Raw genomic sequence first — 16712 nt, forward strand, 5'->3', positions numbered from 1 at the left:
CTCTGGACCTGGGTTGTCAGTGGGTATTCTCCAAATAGACTTGTATCCTGGAAATCAACTACAGCAATGGAAGTTCTTCCTCTTCATGTGTAGGGCTAGCTCGCCAAACCATCTGATTACTCCACCAAACTGTTCTCCAGATGCAGTAGAAAAGTTCTGGAAAAGCTAACATTCATAGCCATCTCCTGTCCAGCCATAGTCCTGCTACTGTTACCTATATTCTTAAAGTAAACCCCACTGCATTTTACAATGGAAATGCGACGTTTTCCTTGCAGCACTAAGTTTGCCGCTCAGTAACAGTGAAAATATATCCCAAAGGGTTAGCTGAATAATATATGCACATCAAAAGACGAGTCTCTCATTTTTTCCTATATTTTGCTGGATATTGGCATGGATCCAACATACCATTGCAGTCGTGCCAGAGAAGATCGAAACATACCCTCCAACATTTCTCAGATCTCTGCCCCTCCCCACAAGCACACACACATCTGGCCACATAAAAATCCTCCCCCAGGCAATCTGAAGCGTCAATAGACATTCAGGTGCAGCTTTGCAGGGATACATGGACTACAGTGCTATAAAAACCCAATGTGATAAAAGTCTTAACAAATCAATTCTCACCCTTTTCAATTCTCAACTTAAAATACAATTTCTGAAATAAACATTAACACTTGGTGGGAATGAAATGAAAAAGCAAAGAGTAGATCTACATATTTGGGGAAAACATGTGCACTCCTCCAAAAACAGTAACCAATTTAAAATGCAACTGGTACTGATGGTTTCAGTGATTTCAATGCATTTAAAAAATCCCTGCACATGGAAAGTTAACATGGCAAGGAGAATGTTTCAGCAAATCCTTCTGTCTAGCACCCAAGTTTTATTCATGCTTCAAGTTCCTTTTTTCTTCTTTTAATCTGCAGGAAACATCAACCCTGTTCAGGCATGGTGCCTGAAGGATGTATATGCCAGCCCTTCTTGCAATACTCCTGCCTGACCTTCCCATACAGTGGTACCTCGGGTTACAGATGCTTCAGGTTACAGACGCTTCAGGTTACAGACTCCACTAACCCAGAAATAGTACCTTGGGTTAAGAACTTTGCTTCAGGATGAGAACAGAAATCTCGTGGTTGTGGCGCGGCAGCAGCGGGAGGCTCCATTAGTGGTACCTCAGGTTAAGAACAGTTTCAGGTTAAGAACGGACATCTGGAACAAATTAAGTTCTTAACCAGAGGTACCACTGCACTATGAGGAAGTTTGAAGGCTCCCATACTCAACACAGGAAGGTCTCTGGCAGGGATGCTGCAGGTGGGATCTGCATGCACTCTTTTCTTAAAGGTACCAAATGAGTTCACATATCCACAATGATGCTTTCAATCCATGCTGGCTGTTATTTATTACAGCACAGATCTTCAGATAACAGCATTATCATAATCCAGCCAGTGTTTCCTTAGACTTCTGCACATTTGAGTTACTCGTCCTTATTTTCTTCTTTTTTGTGTGTGTCACTTCTTTATCCGCTTCGGTCTTTGATTTTGTGTTCAAAAGCAAAGCAATTATATCGTGTTTTGAAGTGCTATCCTATCAAATTTCAGCCCGTCCTTCTAATTTATCAAGATTATAGAGTACTTAATTGCATTCCACAAAAGATTTGCAATCCTTTCCAAGCTTGTATTGTTTAAATATGTGATTAGCATACTCTTCACTGCAATGTCTAAGTCACTGATGAGTCATATTATGCCTGAAATAGGCCACTTGTTATCCTCTTCATCGCTGACACTAGGCCATCATAACAACAATTAGTGTGCTTTGTTACCGCAAGCTATATTTCTGAGCTCTTGTTTTATTTAACTACAAAAAGGTACTGACACAATGACTTTGATTTAGAATTGGGCAAACTTAACGCTGTAGATTTCTGTGCCCCACACAGGTAGGCCTAACAAAATGTTTACTGCCTCCCGGGTTTAAGATGGCAAAAGGGGCCAGACAGCTCTGATTCTTTGTTAAAGGACAGGCTACTACAAATATAAACAACTCAATTCTTTTTATAATTTATTATTTAAATGCAGTTTACATAAAAGAAATCAATTCATTTTGCTTCTTGTAAAATCACAAATGAGGAAAAGAAGGTACTGCGTACCAAGAAGGAAAGGAAAACATAGCCACCTGGCATATTTAAGCCATTTACTGTACATTCTGTCCAAGCAAAATTCTGCTAAATACATTAAATTCTGTACTAAATTAAGAAATGATGGGCCAAATATCTCTGCAGCACCTGCCATGTGCAGGTTGTAGCTAGCTAAGTCTCTGTGTTCGCTTGGGAAACTTGACAGGCTAAAACTGTGGTAAAATATTTATTAAATTTATATCCCACCCTTCCACTCAAAGGAATGCAGGAAGAGGCCCATCCCTCCCTCCCTTACCTGGTATTTGTTGGTTTAACAATAATGATGCAATTACTAATCACATAATTAATGCAACACAAGGTGCTTGGTATTTTAAAATTTTAACTGAGGGCAACTTTTACCTTTGACCAGCTTTGCGTGGGTCACTTGCTAACTATGTGTTGGGGGGCACACACAGAGAGGCATATAGCCTCTCCTCTCTTTTTCTGATCCATGCAGATAAACTGCAGATGGGACAACTGTCTCCACCCTGCTCATCATATGGTCAATCTGATGACTGAGGAGGGGACAATTTGCATCTCCATTAGAATCCCCAAGTGCTGTGTCTACTTTGACTTTTTGTGCCAGTTTCTGCCCAAATTGGTATGTTCTGGGTGGGTGGGTGAAAAAAAGTGCTTGGTGTGCCAGATCAGAGCCAGGAATTTACCACATCAAATGCAATGTATAGTATGCTATGTGAAATTGTCAGTTGGTTCAGAACATGGTAGCTGGAGTGCTAACTCATTCAACGCTTGGGAGGCCCCTATTACAACAGCTGAGTTGGCTTCTGGACCACTTCTGGGGACATGCTGAAGTGCTGAATAGTAATAGTAATAGTAGTTATTAATTAAATTTGTATAATGCCATTCATCAAAAGATCCCCAGGGTGGTTCACAATAGAAAAACATAAAATGAGAATACAAAAATACACAATGCAACAAAAACAAAAACAAACCAATAACCCCCCTCCCAAAAACACATTCAAACAGTAGCTCCTGCCTTTTAATTAAATTCTGCTTTAGTTCCTAATGTATTCCAGATAGATTGATTAAAAATGTTTTGCTGTGGAATCACAGAAATGGAGGGAATCCAGTAGTCCTCCTAGTCCATCTCATTGCAAGATGAAGGAAATCCAGAGCTAGAGAGCATTCCCAGCAAATGGCTGCACAGTCTCCATTTGAATTTTCCTTTCAAGAGAGCCCACCACTTCCCTCAGTAATCTGCTTCCATCATTGAACTTCTCTTACCATTTCTCCTAGTACTCAACTGAAAACCATCCTCCTGTAAATTCAGTCCCCTGAATCTAGTCCTTTCCCCTGAGGCAGCAGCAAAAAACCCATTTGACTTCACCTAGGTATGACAGCCTTTCAGGTATTTGAAGATTGATATCTGTTGAAGCTGGATGGACAGATCCTGAAGCTGAGGCTCCAATACTTTGGCCACCTCATGAGAAGAGAAGACTCCCTGGAAGAGACCCTGACGTTGGGAAAGATTGAGGGCACAAGGAGAGGGGGACGACAGAGGACGAGATGGTTGGACAGTGTTCTTGAAGCTACAAATATGAGTCTGACCAAACTGTGGGAGGCAGTGAAAGACAGGAGTGCCTGGTGTGCTCTGGTACATGGGGTCACAAAGAGTCAGACGTGACTAAATGACTAAATAAAAATCTGTTGCAGCCAGCAGAGAGAGGCATGGCCATACACCTGACCTTCCCACAGCAGGGTCGCTACAGCTTAGCAAGAGGGAGAGAAAAATGGGTGCAGTCGTAGGTTTATTGAGAGTGCCGGATCGGCTTGGCTGATGTGCCCACACAGTACAGACTTCTCCGCCACCTCACTCCAGCAAGCTGCTGCTGCGTAGTCAACTTTGCCTTTCTCTCTCCCCACCCCTCACCTCTCCTGGTCTTCTCTTCTTCATGCTAAACCTATGCAGTTCCTTCCATTTCCCCCTCACAGAAACAAAGTTGCTTTGAGAATTTTCTGCTTTAAAATAAATCAAAACGCCAGTTCAAGTATGCAAATATGTTTGCCAAGAAACTGCAATGTGTGTGAATATTTAATTCCAGTTATGGGAAGCAGTTGCTCATGATACAAGCCAGGTGGGTGGATAGGGCACAAAATGTATCTTTGGTTGCGACAATGTCCCCGAACATACCCCAGATCTAAAATACATTTAACTCAGGCACAATTGCCTGCATAACATGCTCATCACAACAGCCCACATGTCAGTCACGAGAGTGAGGCTTTAATGTGGATCAGAAGCAAGCCACAGAGTAGAAAATGCATGGTAGATGAATGACAAATGTAATGCATGTTAAACCTAACAACTTTGTTATATTGAAGACTTTAGTCCTGACTTATTCATGTTCTTCATTATATAATGTAGCACTTAACTATTTTCGTTCTTACTAAAATAGCGTTGGCAGTCATTTAGGTAGATAAGCTTCATTTTCTCCTTTTTAGTTTTGACACTACATACATCCTTTTCCATTTTTCTCTACGGGTACATAAATTAAATACACACTTATGGCAAAGTGAATGTTATTTTCATTTGTGCTTTTAACCCCACAGATAAATCTTCTGCTTCACATTTCGAGAAGGCTGCTCTCAATCACTATGCCTCAAATATTATTGTGTGTTCCCCACCACTACCTTTCCACAGATGAGCACTAGCATAGCACTATATGATTTACTGCAGAACATTATTAACCAAAACTAACACAAGTATTTTATATGGTGATTACATAAGAAACTGACTTTTACATGGTTAGACTATTTGTCCATTTGGCTGAGCATTGATTAATGCAGCCTTTGCCAAACTGGTGCCCTGTAGCAGTTTTTGTCTACAACTCCCATCAGCTCCAAGAAGCCCAACTGGCTGAGCTGAGGGAAGTTTTAGTCCAAACCATCTGTGGGCACCAGAGTGACAAAGCCTGGTCTAATTTGACTGGCAGCAGCTTTTCAGGTTCTTCCAGAGATCTTTCACATTTATTGCTGTCTGATCCTTAAAAACAAAAACAAACGGAATGCCAGGAATTTAACCTATGCAAAGTACATGTTCTACCACTATGATAACATCCTTTGCTAATTAAGTTTGTGTAACTATTATCTTTGGTATAAAAATGAAATCTAGTTTTGAATAACAGAAACCAGGGGGAAGAAGGTTTGGATTCAGATTTAGGACAACTAAATCTCTTTGATTACAAATCATAACCCATTCACAGTATTTTTTTATCTCAACCGATTTGTCCAATGCAAGCTTGTATTCCTATGCATGCATAAACAGGGGCCTCTCCAAGAGCTAGTTTAATTCTCTGTTCTTCATACAGTTGCTTCTTCTGCAGGACGAAGGTAGTTGAAAGGAAGTCTTCTTAAATGAAGGTGGATGTTTTGTAACCAGGGACCTTAAGATATTAGTGGCAGAGTATTAGGAAAAACATAATAAATTAAACAAATTTAAAATATGATACCTAGAAAATATTGCTGAGAGATAAATTAACTACTAACAGCTGGGTTTCCTCCCTATCATACAGATCCAAAAACAAGAAAAACATTGCAACAGGAAGCTCTACTGTACACCTCCTTGAGATCAATGGATTCCATACTCCATGGAAGGTGTTCCAAGCAGAAAGGACAAATAAAGATGGCATTTATGGGGTTGGGGAATGCTCAGTAAGAATCAGTAATGCTAATGCTTACAAATTTCTAGCTGTGTACCCTGTTAACTCATGTTCTCCCAAATTAAGAGCAACTATTCCATATCCTATTTAAGATCTCCACTACTTGAATTATAGTAAATGAAATCATTTTGACAGCCTCATTTTAGTACTATCTCAAAAGTGTGGTGCAGTGCCATTTTTCAGTAAGATATATACCTGAAATTCCGAAAAACAACCATAACAATCCATAATACGCTAAAATCATTCTTGCCAATTTACAGAGGTGATGGCAAGCTGTCAGACCATGAGTTATGGAGAATGTGGAAGCTGGCATGCTATTTTGTGATATTTCTGGTTTGCCTAATACAGTTGTTAATTTTCAGTTTCTTTGTGCAGCTAAATGGTTTCTTGAGCACATATATAATTTTTCCACCTCTGGTGATGAACTAACGTTATCTATTCTTGGGTTTGCAAAGAAGCTTATAGTCGTTGTGGTTGAAAGTACTACGCAAATGGCACTGAATCATCTCTGTCCTTGCTGCATTTTATAGAGACATCATACTGCAAAGTTCTCTTCAGCATCTTTACCACACAAAGCAGCTCCTGCAATAGCTGCATAAAATAGCTGCTTTGTCAATCATATATTTAAAACTAGAAAAGTGGATATATTCCCCTTCCTGTTTTTCTTGTTCTTTTTAAGCAGAATGCAAAATATTCATGGAATAAATATTATTTATATGTAATTTTATTCCCAAAATGAAGTTAATTTTTGAGGATATTTCAACATAACTATTTCCTCACTGCCCGTTATTCCAACCATCCCATTGCTATGGCCCTCTGAGAGGGCAAGTAGCTGCTTCCTTAAGATTACTAACAAGAGGTAAAATATGAGATAGAAAATCTTTTCATACATTATAACAGTTTAATAAATGATTTTTACAAGATCACATTATTACAACCCATAAAAATGAACAACAACACTAGTTTGGTATGGGGAAAATTTTTCAATTTGTTTGGTTGGTTTTTTTTGAAAAAAAGATTAGTTTATTTATTTAAAAGCAGTGATTTTTAGAACTGCAGGCAGTCATATGCATGTTTATTGAGAAGAACATCTCAGCATGGCCAGTGGGACTTGCTTCTGCTAGGTATGGTATGTATAGAATTATAGGTTTAATATCTCAAAATGCAGGTGGACTAAATGTGGGAAATTCTGCACATAGTATATCTGGCATAGTAAAAGGTCTCTTTTACATCCTGATATGGTCCAGACACTTACATGAGTTGTTATTTTGAAAGCTTGTCTTCTCAAAAGTTTTTTTCTGACCATGCCATTATCCATGGCCAAATTACAGGCTGCGGTTATAACATCTGAATTATGTGGTTTCGTCTGAGTAGCATAATAATCCCACTGAAGTCAGCAAGGGTTTGGTTCAAATACAGAGAATCTTTAAATAAAAGCCCTGTGTGGATTCTGCTTGTTGCCATCACAAATTATAAAAGACTTTCTTCATCCTCACTTTTAACTGTAGCCTCTTTAACTGCAGAGGGGCACTGACCTTCAGGAGTGACTTTCAAAACATGTGGCGGCTGTGAGACGGGCGATCTGGAAAGACTCAGCCTATGCTTAACTCAAAATTCCCCAACCTGGTGCCCGCCACTATTTTGGACTGCAACTGAAATCACTCCTGACCAATGGCCATGCTAGCTAGGTATAGTTCAACAACACCTGGAGTGCAACCTTTCCTATCTCTTCAGCTGGAGAAGAAGAAGAAAGGCTTTTCAATATATGATTACATTCTACCTGACTTGAACAGACCAGAGCCAAGGCTGTATCAAATACTTAGCATCAGCTCCTCATCTCACGTTTTATAGGCAGATGCCAACTTGAGTCTAATAAAACGCCCTTTGGTCACTTTTCCCAAAGGCTGGACAAGCAACCTGAAAACCTTTTTAAAGCCAGCTATCGATCAGCACATCTAGTCCCAAGTCTTTGCCATGATTAATTATCTCTTTTAGTGACTGTAGAAAGTCCCATTCAATAGGACTTGCTTCTGAGGTAAGTTCACAGAACTTCCGTTTTGGTCTCAGTCCAATCTTAGAATCCCATTACTTGGTTTTTGACTCTTTAATATCATTAAATAACTCCAAAAGAATAAATATCACATTTACTCTTTTTTTAAGGCTCCAGACAGGAGAGCTTCATAACCCTAGCTGGAGATGTTGGAACTGATTGCACACCACTGAGCTACAGAGCTTCCGCAACATACCGTTATTATCTAGATACTTACAATCTGGGGCTAACATTATATGTAACAGTCTCAAGATTCTTTCTGTCCATATGGGAGAAGGGGAAAACTTCCCTGCCATTTATACACTCATTACTGTCTCCTTTCCCACTCTATTCCCATTTGGTTTTCCACTTCATGTCCTTTAACCCTTTCTGCTGTCTGTCCTCTCTGCTTCAACAGACTTTATCATTCCTACCATTGCAGGAATTGTGCTTTGCATCTGTATGACCCAGAACCCATTTGCCCATATTCTGTCTTTACAAATGTCGCCAGATAGGAAAAGGACTACTCTTCTCTTAGACATTTCATGTCTCTCAATCCTTATGACGTCTCCTGAATTTTTAATAGTGCCATTCTAAATGGATGAGATTTGATAACCACAGCAATTATAAAGCATTGCAAACCAAAATATTTTCCTAGTTTAATTTATCTAGAACAAGGGACAGGACTATTTCTGTTGGAAATAAAGTCAACTTCCCCCCTGAAAATCATATGCAACGGTTGGATGAATACCATCTGGTATAAGCAACTTATTTTTATTTAATGTGTTAGTATGTTCCAGCACTTTGTCACTTGACTTCTTATTCTCAGATGCGGCCTCTTAATTACCTGACATGAACAGATAAAATGAATGCAACTGTCATAACAGCTACTTTGGAATCTGCTTAATCTTATGAGTCGATCTCTGCTAAACTAAATTATTTTTATGCTGTTCCAACTACCTTTTAAACACGCAACTGCTAGGCTTGGGCATTTATTAGTTATGTGAGATATATGCTATATTTTATTGAGTTAGCTGTAATTTTCACTAACCCACTCCATATACCTGACTTACTCTGTGAAGCTTTATTTAGCATCTTGAAGTTTTGCGGTGCAGAATGTATATGCCTCTTTTACATTTCTGGTTAAGTATACATTCTTTGGCTATCACAGGAGTGGGGAAACCATGGGCCAAATGTGGTCTCTCAAACCTCTCTATATGGCCCTACAGTTCTCCTCCTGCCACACAACCTCTTCAACAACAAACACTCTCGCCAGGCCATTCACCAGCTCTGCTTCACTATCCCTGAGCTTTCATGATGGGATTAAGTCTGCAGCTGCTGCCTGTTGCACTGCCCCCCTTCCCATTCCCTGTTATCATTTCTCCAAATGTATGTTTCCCATGTCAAAGGCTGCTCGGGAAAACATTTTCAAGCACACCCAGAGGCTTCAGCACAGGCAGTGTGAGTTTGGGGGCAGCTCTCCCTCAATCCTAGGAACTTGCTTCTTGGGAAATTAATAGAGTCAAAAGTCCCAGTGGAACTACAGACTGAAGTTCTAGACTTTATCCATTCTGTTTCTGGGATTGCTTTGTTCTTTATCCTTTGAATAATTAAACTTGTTTAATAATATGCAAATAATATATTTCTCTCCTCCCATCCTGAAGCTAAGAAATAACACAATTTAAACAATAGGCATTTTATTTGTAGGGTCAAGTATGGCTGCCCTCCCTCCCCCAGCTGCAGACATGGGTAGCATACCTTGCTCTGTTAAGAGTTTTCTAAATTAGCTTTGTTTGTTTGTTTGTTTTAATCCCCTTTGTAGCTTTCAACAGTTCCTTGATACTTTTTGGGGGGCACAATTTGCCCCAAGAGAATGTTAAACTTAATTAGCCTGTGGTCACTATAGCTCGACTCTAGTTACCACTTGAATAAACTTGGTTGCTTCTCTTAGAATTGCAACTGAAAATAGGCTCTCTCTCTCTGTTGTGTTCAAAAAAGAAATTATTCATTGTAAAATATTTTCTCAACTCTATGAAACATCGTGCTCTTCAATAACTGGTTTCTTCTCCTTCACCTACCTCTCTCTCTAAAATAACTCTTGCTTGTTATGAAGTTCAAAACCTAACTTCATACAAAAGAAAACATTAATTGCAGGTAGGGGGAAACCTGCCTGATTTTAGATTTAATATAGCTTTTGCCTGAAGTCTAGATGAAAAAAAAAAAAAAACAGCCCTGAATCCCTATTCCCCTTTAAATGACTTTCAGATACCACCAACACATTGCGCAGGCTTAAAAATCTTCAAATGTACATCACAATTTATGAGAAAATAAACAAACTAGAGGGGCAGCTATGCAGATTGGTCTATGATTTAAAAAGGCAGAAGCAACAGGAACAGGCTGGATTTGGATGATAAACCTCTTATAGCTGTTTGGCACTGCAAAGTTGCTGTCCATTTTCAGCCATTAGAAGAAAAAAGATACACTACCTTAACTGAACAAGCTCAGGCATCACCTTAAAGAAATGTACAATGCTACAGGTCTGAAACATATGACCTAAAATCATGAAAAGGTTATTAGGAATGCATGGCTGAAGTACTATCTCTAGAGTGAAGGGTGCATTTGGAATGGCTGATCTGCTGAACAGTGAAAAAAAGATCTGTCAATCCTCCTCTAGATCATTAAGTTCAAAGGTAACCCAGCAGGTACAAGAAGTACAACTAGATGGTGTTTCGGCTTTTTTCTTTTTCTTTTTGGAACAAGTGATGTGCCTTAACATCAGCTGCTAGAAACTAAAATATACAAAGCTGGAATCAGAAGCTTCTGCTATGTCTGGCTTCTTAGTCTAAAAGCTAAAATAAGCATAAATAAAGCATAAATTCCCGCTTTAAGATGGGATCCCTCTAGGACAGAACTGGGGAGGGGAGGGCAGAACTGAGGAAAGGAAGCACTGCTATATTGTATTTCAGTGGTGACATTACCACTCTCATCAATTAGATTTGCTTTTCTTTCTTTCAGAAAGATCTTTGCAACCTTTGCAGCCACTGTACTTCCTAAATGAAGGCACTGGTTTTCTTCATTTCCAGACACACAGACTCATCCTTAGCACTTATAATCAAGGGAAGACTTTACAATCTTCTAATAAAACATAATGGGCTGGTAAGCATTGCAATGTAGAATCTCGGGCCAAAGAGTGATTTCAAGGCACTCCACTTGGCACGGAAATGAATAAGGAATTCTCCTCTTTCCCCTAACCCTATGCACCATCTTCTGTATCACACACAAGCGCCATCATACTTACAATGGTCTCAAGAATTCAGAAAGCTCCAGAAAAGATTGTTAAAAGTTCATCCCATGAAGGATGGTCAAGAGAACAAAAGACGATGGCAGCAGCAGCAGCAGAGAAATATGAATCGGAGAATGAATGCCAAGCCTTGCTCAATGGGGAACAAAGCAGCTGTTGGGTACAAAACAAGTTTGGTACCACAAGTAGTCCCAGTGAAGAAGCACCACAAACAGCTTACAAATGTGAGGAAATACTTGTCTTGCTAACTATTTACTTTTAAAAAATTCATTAGGGCAACAGTTCCAAAAACAGCATTTTAAAAAAACAAATCCTTCTTCAACAAGGTCCTAGAAGTTACAAACTTAAAATGCCATAGGCATTTTCTTTAAAAAATAATAATAATATATCAACATTGTTCTCTTCAGTGGTTCTTAATCCAAAGGGATTCAGGGCTTCTTCCCCCCATTGCCTCTGGTATACTGTTCTATTCCTAGCAAGCACCCTGGGGAATGGAGTTTTATTCCCATCAAGGGAAAACTCTCTAGCAGCCTTTTGAACAGTACTTACTCAAATATGGTGGTTTGTAAGGCGCTCGTGTATTAGACAGCAGTCCATCCAGTTCCTTCCTCTCCAGAGTGCTGTGAAGGGCCTTCTCTTTGCCAAAGGTGGAGAAGGACCTCTCTGCCCCTGGCTGGGCTTCTGGTGTTTCAAACACTTCAGTGTCTGGAACAGAGTCCATACCGGGCACATGAAGATTGCTGCGGTAATCCGCAGCTTGGCGTCCATCAGAAGGGACAAAAGAGGGCATCCAGCACCGATCCGAGTGGCCCAAGGCTTTACATTCCTCCGTGCAATTAGAGAAGAGATCCATGCCTACAAGCAGGAAAGAGAGAAAAACTGTAGATATAATCTTCAGCATCATGACCAGCTGCTGATAGATGTATGGTGATCAAAAAGGAGTTGGGTGTTTTTTTTTCATCACCTTCATTCTCCCAATAAAGAATCTGATCATTCAGTCTTCAAAAGACAGCACCTTCATTTAAAAAGAAAGGAAGTGCTAGAACGCTCCACAAATGGCAAAGCAAGCATAAGATGACAGGAAAGCTTTGCGAGAAGCAAAGCTACAGGGAACCAGGCAGAGGCCCTTCTCGGTAGTGGCGCCCGCCCTGTGGAACGCCCTTCCAGCAGATGTCAAAGCGATAAACAACTACCTGACATTCAGAAGACATCTTAAGGCAGCCCTGTTCAGGGATTTTACTGTATTTTTGGTTTCTATGGAAGCCGCCCAGAGTGGCTGGGGAGGCCCAGCCAGATGGGCGGGGTATAAATAATAAATTATTATTATTATTATTATTATTAATAATAATAATAATAATAATAATATAAAATCTTGCGAACTTCCTCCATCAAGCTATCTGGGAGCTGGTCCCACTGTGTTTGATGGTAATGGCAGTGGCTTGATGCCCAACAGTCGTCAACAAGGGGTTAGTATGACACAAAAAGGGTGGCATAGTGGGGAGGAAAGATGAGAAAGGGATGTAACTAAGTGGAATGAAATTCCACTTGTTTGACTAGTGGAAAATGTCAATATACAGATAGGCTAAAGATTAAGGACTTTATTTTGGAGGAAGGAACATGACCTAAAAGATCCAGACTTTGGCACCATTTCTTCCAAGTTATTTTTTCTGCTACCATCTACTTTACAGTCCCTTAAGCCACATTAGTAGCTATAAAAAAAAGCCTATTGTGAAATTACTCTAATTAGTGGCACTAAGGGTAGCTGAAGCCTGATGCGACAAAGATCCAGATACTATTGACAAACGTGTTAATGCTTACTCTATACCAGCAAACACTGGTCCCTGCCAACATGAAACTGTTTGCTTACAAATCCTTTAAAGCTATTAGAATTCTAAATGACAAGTGAGACTATCTTCCGATAGGCATTTCAATAGACTGATTCCTTTAAGGCACTAGGACAGGTTTCTCGAAGGAGCAGTGATGGCTGAAGTCATTAAGAGTGGAATGGAATAACCGATGTTTGCTCAAGAGTGATATTACTGCATGCTTAAGAATTCAGTGGTCAAAAGTTGTTTTTCATGGCTTTGCTTGGAGAAAGAACTGAAAGGTTTTAGAGCTGAATTTGTACATGTAACAGTGGAAAAAAGCCTCGTGTTGACTTGGCTGGACAACAGCAGCAATAAAATCACACACACCCCTTCCCTAACACAAAGCTTACCGCTCCAACAAAACACCAAAACTCATTAACACTAAAGATACTGTTCAACACCAACAAAATGATCCACACAGCCTGGCCACCATCAGATGTTCATCACTGTTAGCCGCAGATCGTCATTTCCCAAACCTAGAGCCAAGACTCACTGGCATTGCATCATGGCAGCCTTGCAAGTCAGTTGGCAGGCTGCGGACTGCAGAGAAAGGAATAATCTGCCACAAGACCTTTAAAGTGTACAGCTCCTCTGTGTCAGGATTCGGGAATGGCAGCTGGTTCCTACAGATTACATTTTCCTGATGAGAAATGTCTACTATAGCAAAGACTATGTAGCCACTGTCCTAAGTCAGTATCAGCTAGCCCCACCCACACTACCCTCCAAGCAAAGATTCATATTAAGAATTCTGCTGCAGCTTTTATAAGTAGAAGCAGTGTCTTAGCAAATTTTCTGCAAATAAGGTATCCCACCCAATTACCAACAAGTGCTTGATAACTAGAGAAACACAAGGGGATTTGTCTCAAGATTAATCTCACTTTATAATGACAGTTTTATTTTAAATTAAGCTTTGTGCAATACAAAGTCTGGATTTGACTGTAACCTTCTACTGATAATTGCTATGCAGAAGTCTGGAAGTAAATTACTAATCGGTGAGCTGTTGAGGAATGCAAACGTGAACGGCAGCTGGGATTAAAGATTTAGGGGAGGAATAGCATCCGAGACATGCAAATGGTTTGTGAAATAAATGGCTAGCTTATTTCTTTGCTGACACAATGGTAAAGAAAAGGGGTGGACAGAAAAGGCATTCTGAGACATTTTCAACATTTCTCCAGCAATATTCCTCTCTTTATATAATAAATCCAACTAGTAACTTTCCAGCAGATATTGCAATTGCAAAGCTGATTTTTAAAACATAGCTTAACATTTATATTTCATCAAAAATGAAGCAAATATAAAGAAATAAGTCATAATATTATCCAGAAGGATTTCAAGTTTCATTACAGTCACAATCTCTGTATTTGTTCAGAAAGGCTTCTGAAAATAAATTTCAGTTTTGGAAACTGACACAAAGACATGAGAAAACAAGTAAAACTATATTATATTCCTTGTCTAGGTCATTTCTCCCCCAATTCAAAACTACCTGTTTGCAGTTGTGAAACATCTATGAAATTGTAAACTCCTTTGATTTTTGCTGCTAAATGCAGTGAATTAAACATGTTGTACAATGCTGTGCAATAATATAGTATAATGCAAAATAGGAAACGATACAATAGCTACTATAAATAGGTATAATCAAACCCTAGTTAAGCACTTTAAGTTCCCATGTCATCAGGTAACTGATAATAACAGGTGCTATCCAACAGAGTGACATTCAGAATAGACCCATTGAAACAACGGACTGTAGTTACTTTCGTGCATTGATTTCAATGGGTCTGCCCAGAACATGACTAATGTTGGATATCAGCCACAGGAACTTTTAAAATGCTGGTCTGCTCAGAAAAACTACCATGATTTCAATGGGCCCTATTCCCAGGGGTATAATGTTTGTGATTCAGGTGCTAAACTTTGCCTGAGTCACATCCTAACACACACACACACACACACACACACACACACACAAAACGTAAGTTAGGCAAGCATGGATTTAAGGGTTGTAGCCAATGGCAGGTTGCACAACCAAAAGTGTTTCTTCAAGACCCGGTTTCCACCAACTTCTACTGCCAAATCCAGTGGTGAAAACTGGGTGGCTCTCCTTGTGCTAGCAGATGTGGTTTTGCTAGCATAAAGCCAACAAAATCCCAATTGTTTAGCAATAGGAGAAACAAAATGTCTCTCCCACCCAAACCTTGAAGACTGAAATGATCAGACCATTACATCCTACAATACAATAAAGAGAAATGAAGATTCTGGTTTAGAAATTGCACTGGCAAAAATGCAGACTTTAATTCAAGTTGTGCATTCTCCCATTTTTAAGCAGTCTATAACAGGGTGACATTTTACCAAATGGTTTCTAACAGGTGTTTCTTCATGGTGTCATAATGACCTAGAATTGGAGCAATAGAAGCACAGCTGGTGATGCATAGATTCAGTAAACAGAGAGATTGTGAATAGCTCAGTGTCTGGGAATTGAATTGGCTCTGGGGTGTTGTTGTTTTTTTGTTTTTTTTTTCCAGATCAGATTGCAATGTAGTTTTATGGCAAGCTAGCAATCTTATGCACGTTTACTCTGAAGCATGTCACACTGTATTCAATGAGACCTATACCCTAACTGGTGTGTTTAGGATTGCACATTCTGTCACTCTCATGTAATATTTAATAATGAAAACCTTTTAGAGGAAAAAACAAGATTGGGCTTTGTGCTCTACTTTACAGAAAGAGAGACCTTGTCTACCATCAGGGAAAGTCTGCTTCCACCTGCTATGCCCTATTCTTCTGCATTAGGACAGATGACAGAAGGACAGAAGTTGGGGAAGGGGGTGGCTATATACAAATCTCATTGCCTTAGGGTTATTTTCACAGTTTGTCATATGCCTCTTTGTAATATATGCCAGGAATGTGGAATCTTCTTGCAACCCAAGGGCCACAATATCTCAAGGGTGACCTTCTGGGAGCCACGTACCAGTGGGGTATGTGGCAATACATGCCACTCTCCACCTTCCATCTAGGCAAGCAAGACGTATTGTCACAGGTAAAACCACAAGAGGAGGATGCAGAGAAGGTTCAGTGAGGGGTGGAGCCTGGGGAAGGGGTGTGGCCTGAATCCCAAGGACCACCTACAGAGGCCTGGTGGGCCACATTTGGTTCCCAGGAACCTGCTTTTTATGCTGTCTTAATTTTCTTTGATACATTTTGAATGAATTGTTGCATTGTGTAGTAGGAATATTATAATTGTTGTTATGCACCATGTCTGTTGCACTATTGCATTGCAGTTTTGTTTTCTGTAACAGCTCTGAAGACAGATGTAGAAACAATCAGTCATAAAACTGACAGATTTTAAGCGCAGTGGCTTCAAATAAGTGATTTAAAACCACCAAGCACAAAACCAGTTTCTTTAAGTTTTATAATACCATTTTCCATTTATGCAATGTCACCAAAAGTCTTTTTATGGCCTGGAGTGTATATTTAGGATAGAGGGCAACTGCTACAGTGTTAGGTTGGGTTTCATACACCATCTATTTCATTACATTTATAGCCTGTACCACCCCAAAAGACTGAATGTGGGTAACTTCTCCTCTTGCAAACAAACAAAAACCCAGCAAAACCAAATAAACATGTTTGTGGCTTATGATGTTCCGGAAATCATAGTAATTATACATTTCTTTAGACTTGG

The 16712-nt window shown here is 39.7% G+C and overlaps 1 protein-coding gene across 9 annotated transcripts in view; it reads right to left on the reverse strand.

The window, feature by feature from the left end:
* PCDH10 (protocadherin 10) overlaps nucleotides 1–16712 on the reverse strand; it is a 55409-nt gene that overhangs the window by 24480 nt on the left and 14217 nt on the right. For 4 of the 9 annotated variants that reach the window (XM_081876086.1, XM_081876085.1, XM_081876084.1 and 1 more), the window contains exon 4: nucleotides 11721–12026. The exons of 4 other annotated variants lie outside the window; for them this stretch is intronic. In XM_081876086.1, coding sequence (XP_081732212.1) covers nucleotides 11721–12026 — 306 coding nt within the window. Of the gene's footprint in view, nucleotides 1–4386; nucleotides 5566–11720; nucleotides 12027–16712 lie in introns of those variants that run through there. One more of the 9 variants, XM_081876082.1, reaches the window with a different exon arrangement.

The sequence above is a fragment of the Podarcis erhardii genome, assembly GCF_964252035.2.
Source record: "Podarcis erhardii genome assembly, chromosome: 9".
In the NCBI taxonomy this organism is placed as follows: Eukaryota; Metazoa; Chordata; class Lepidosauria; order Squamata; family Lacertidae; genus Podarcis; species Podarcis erhardii.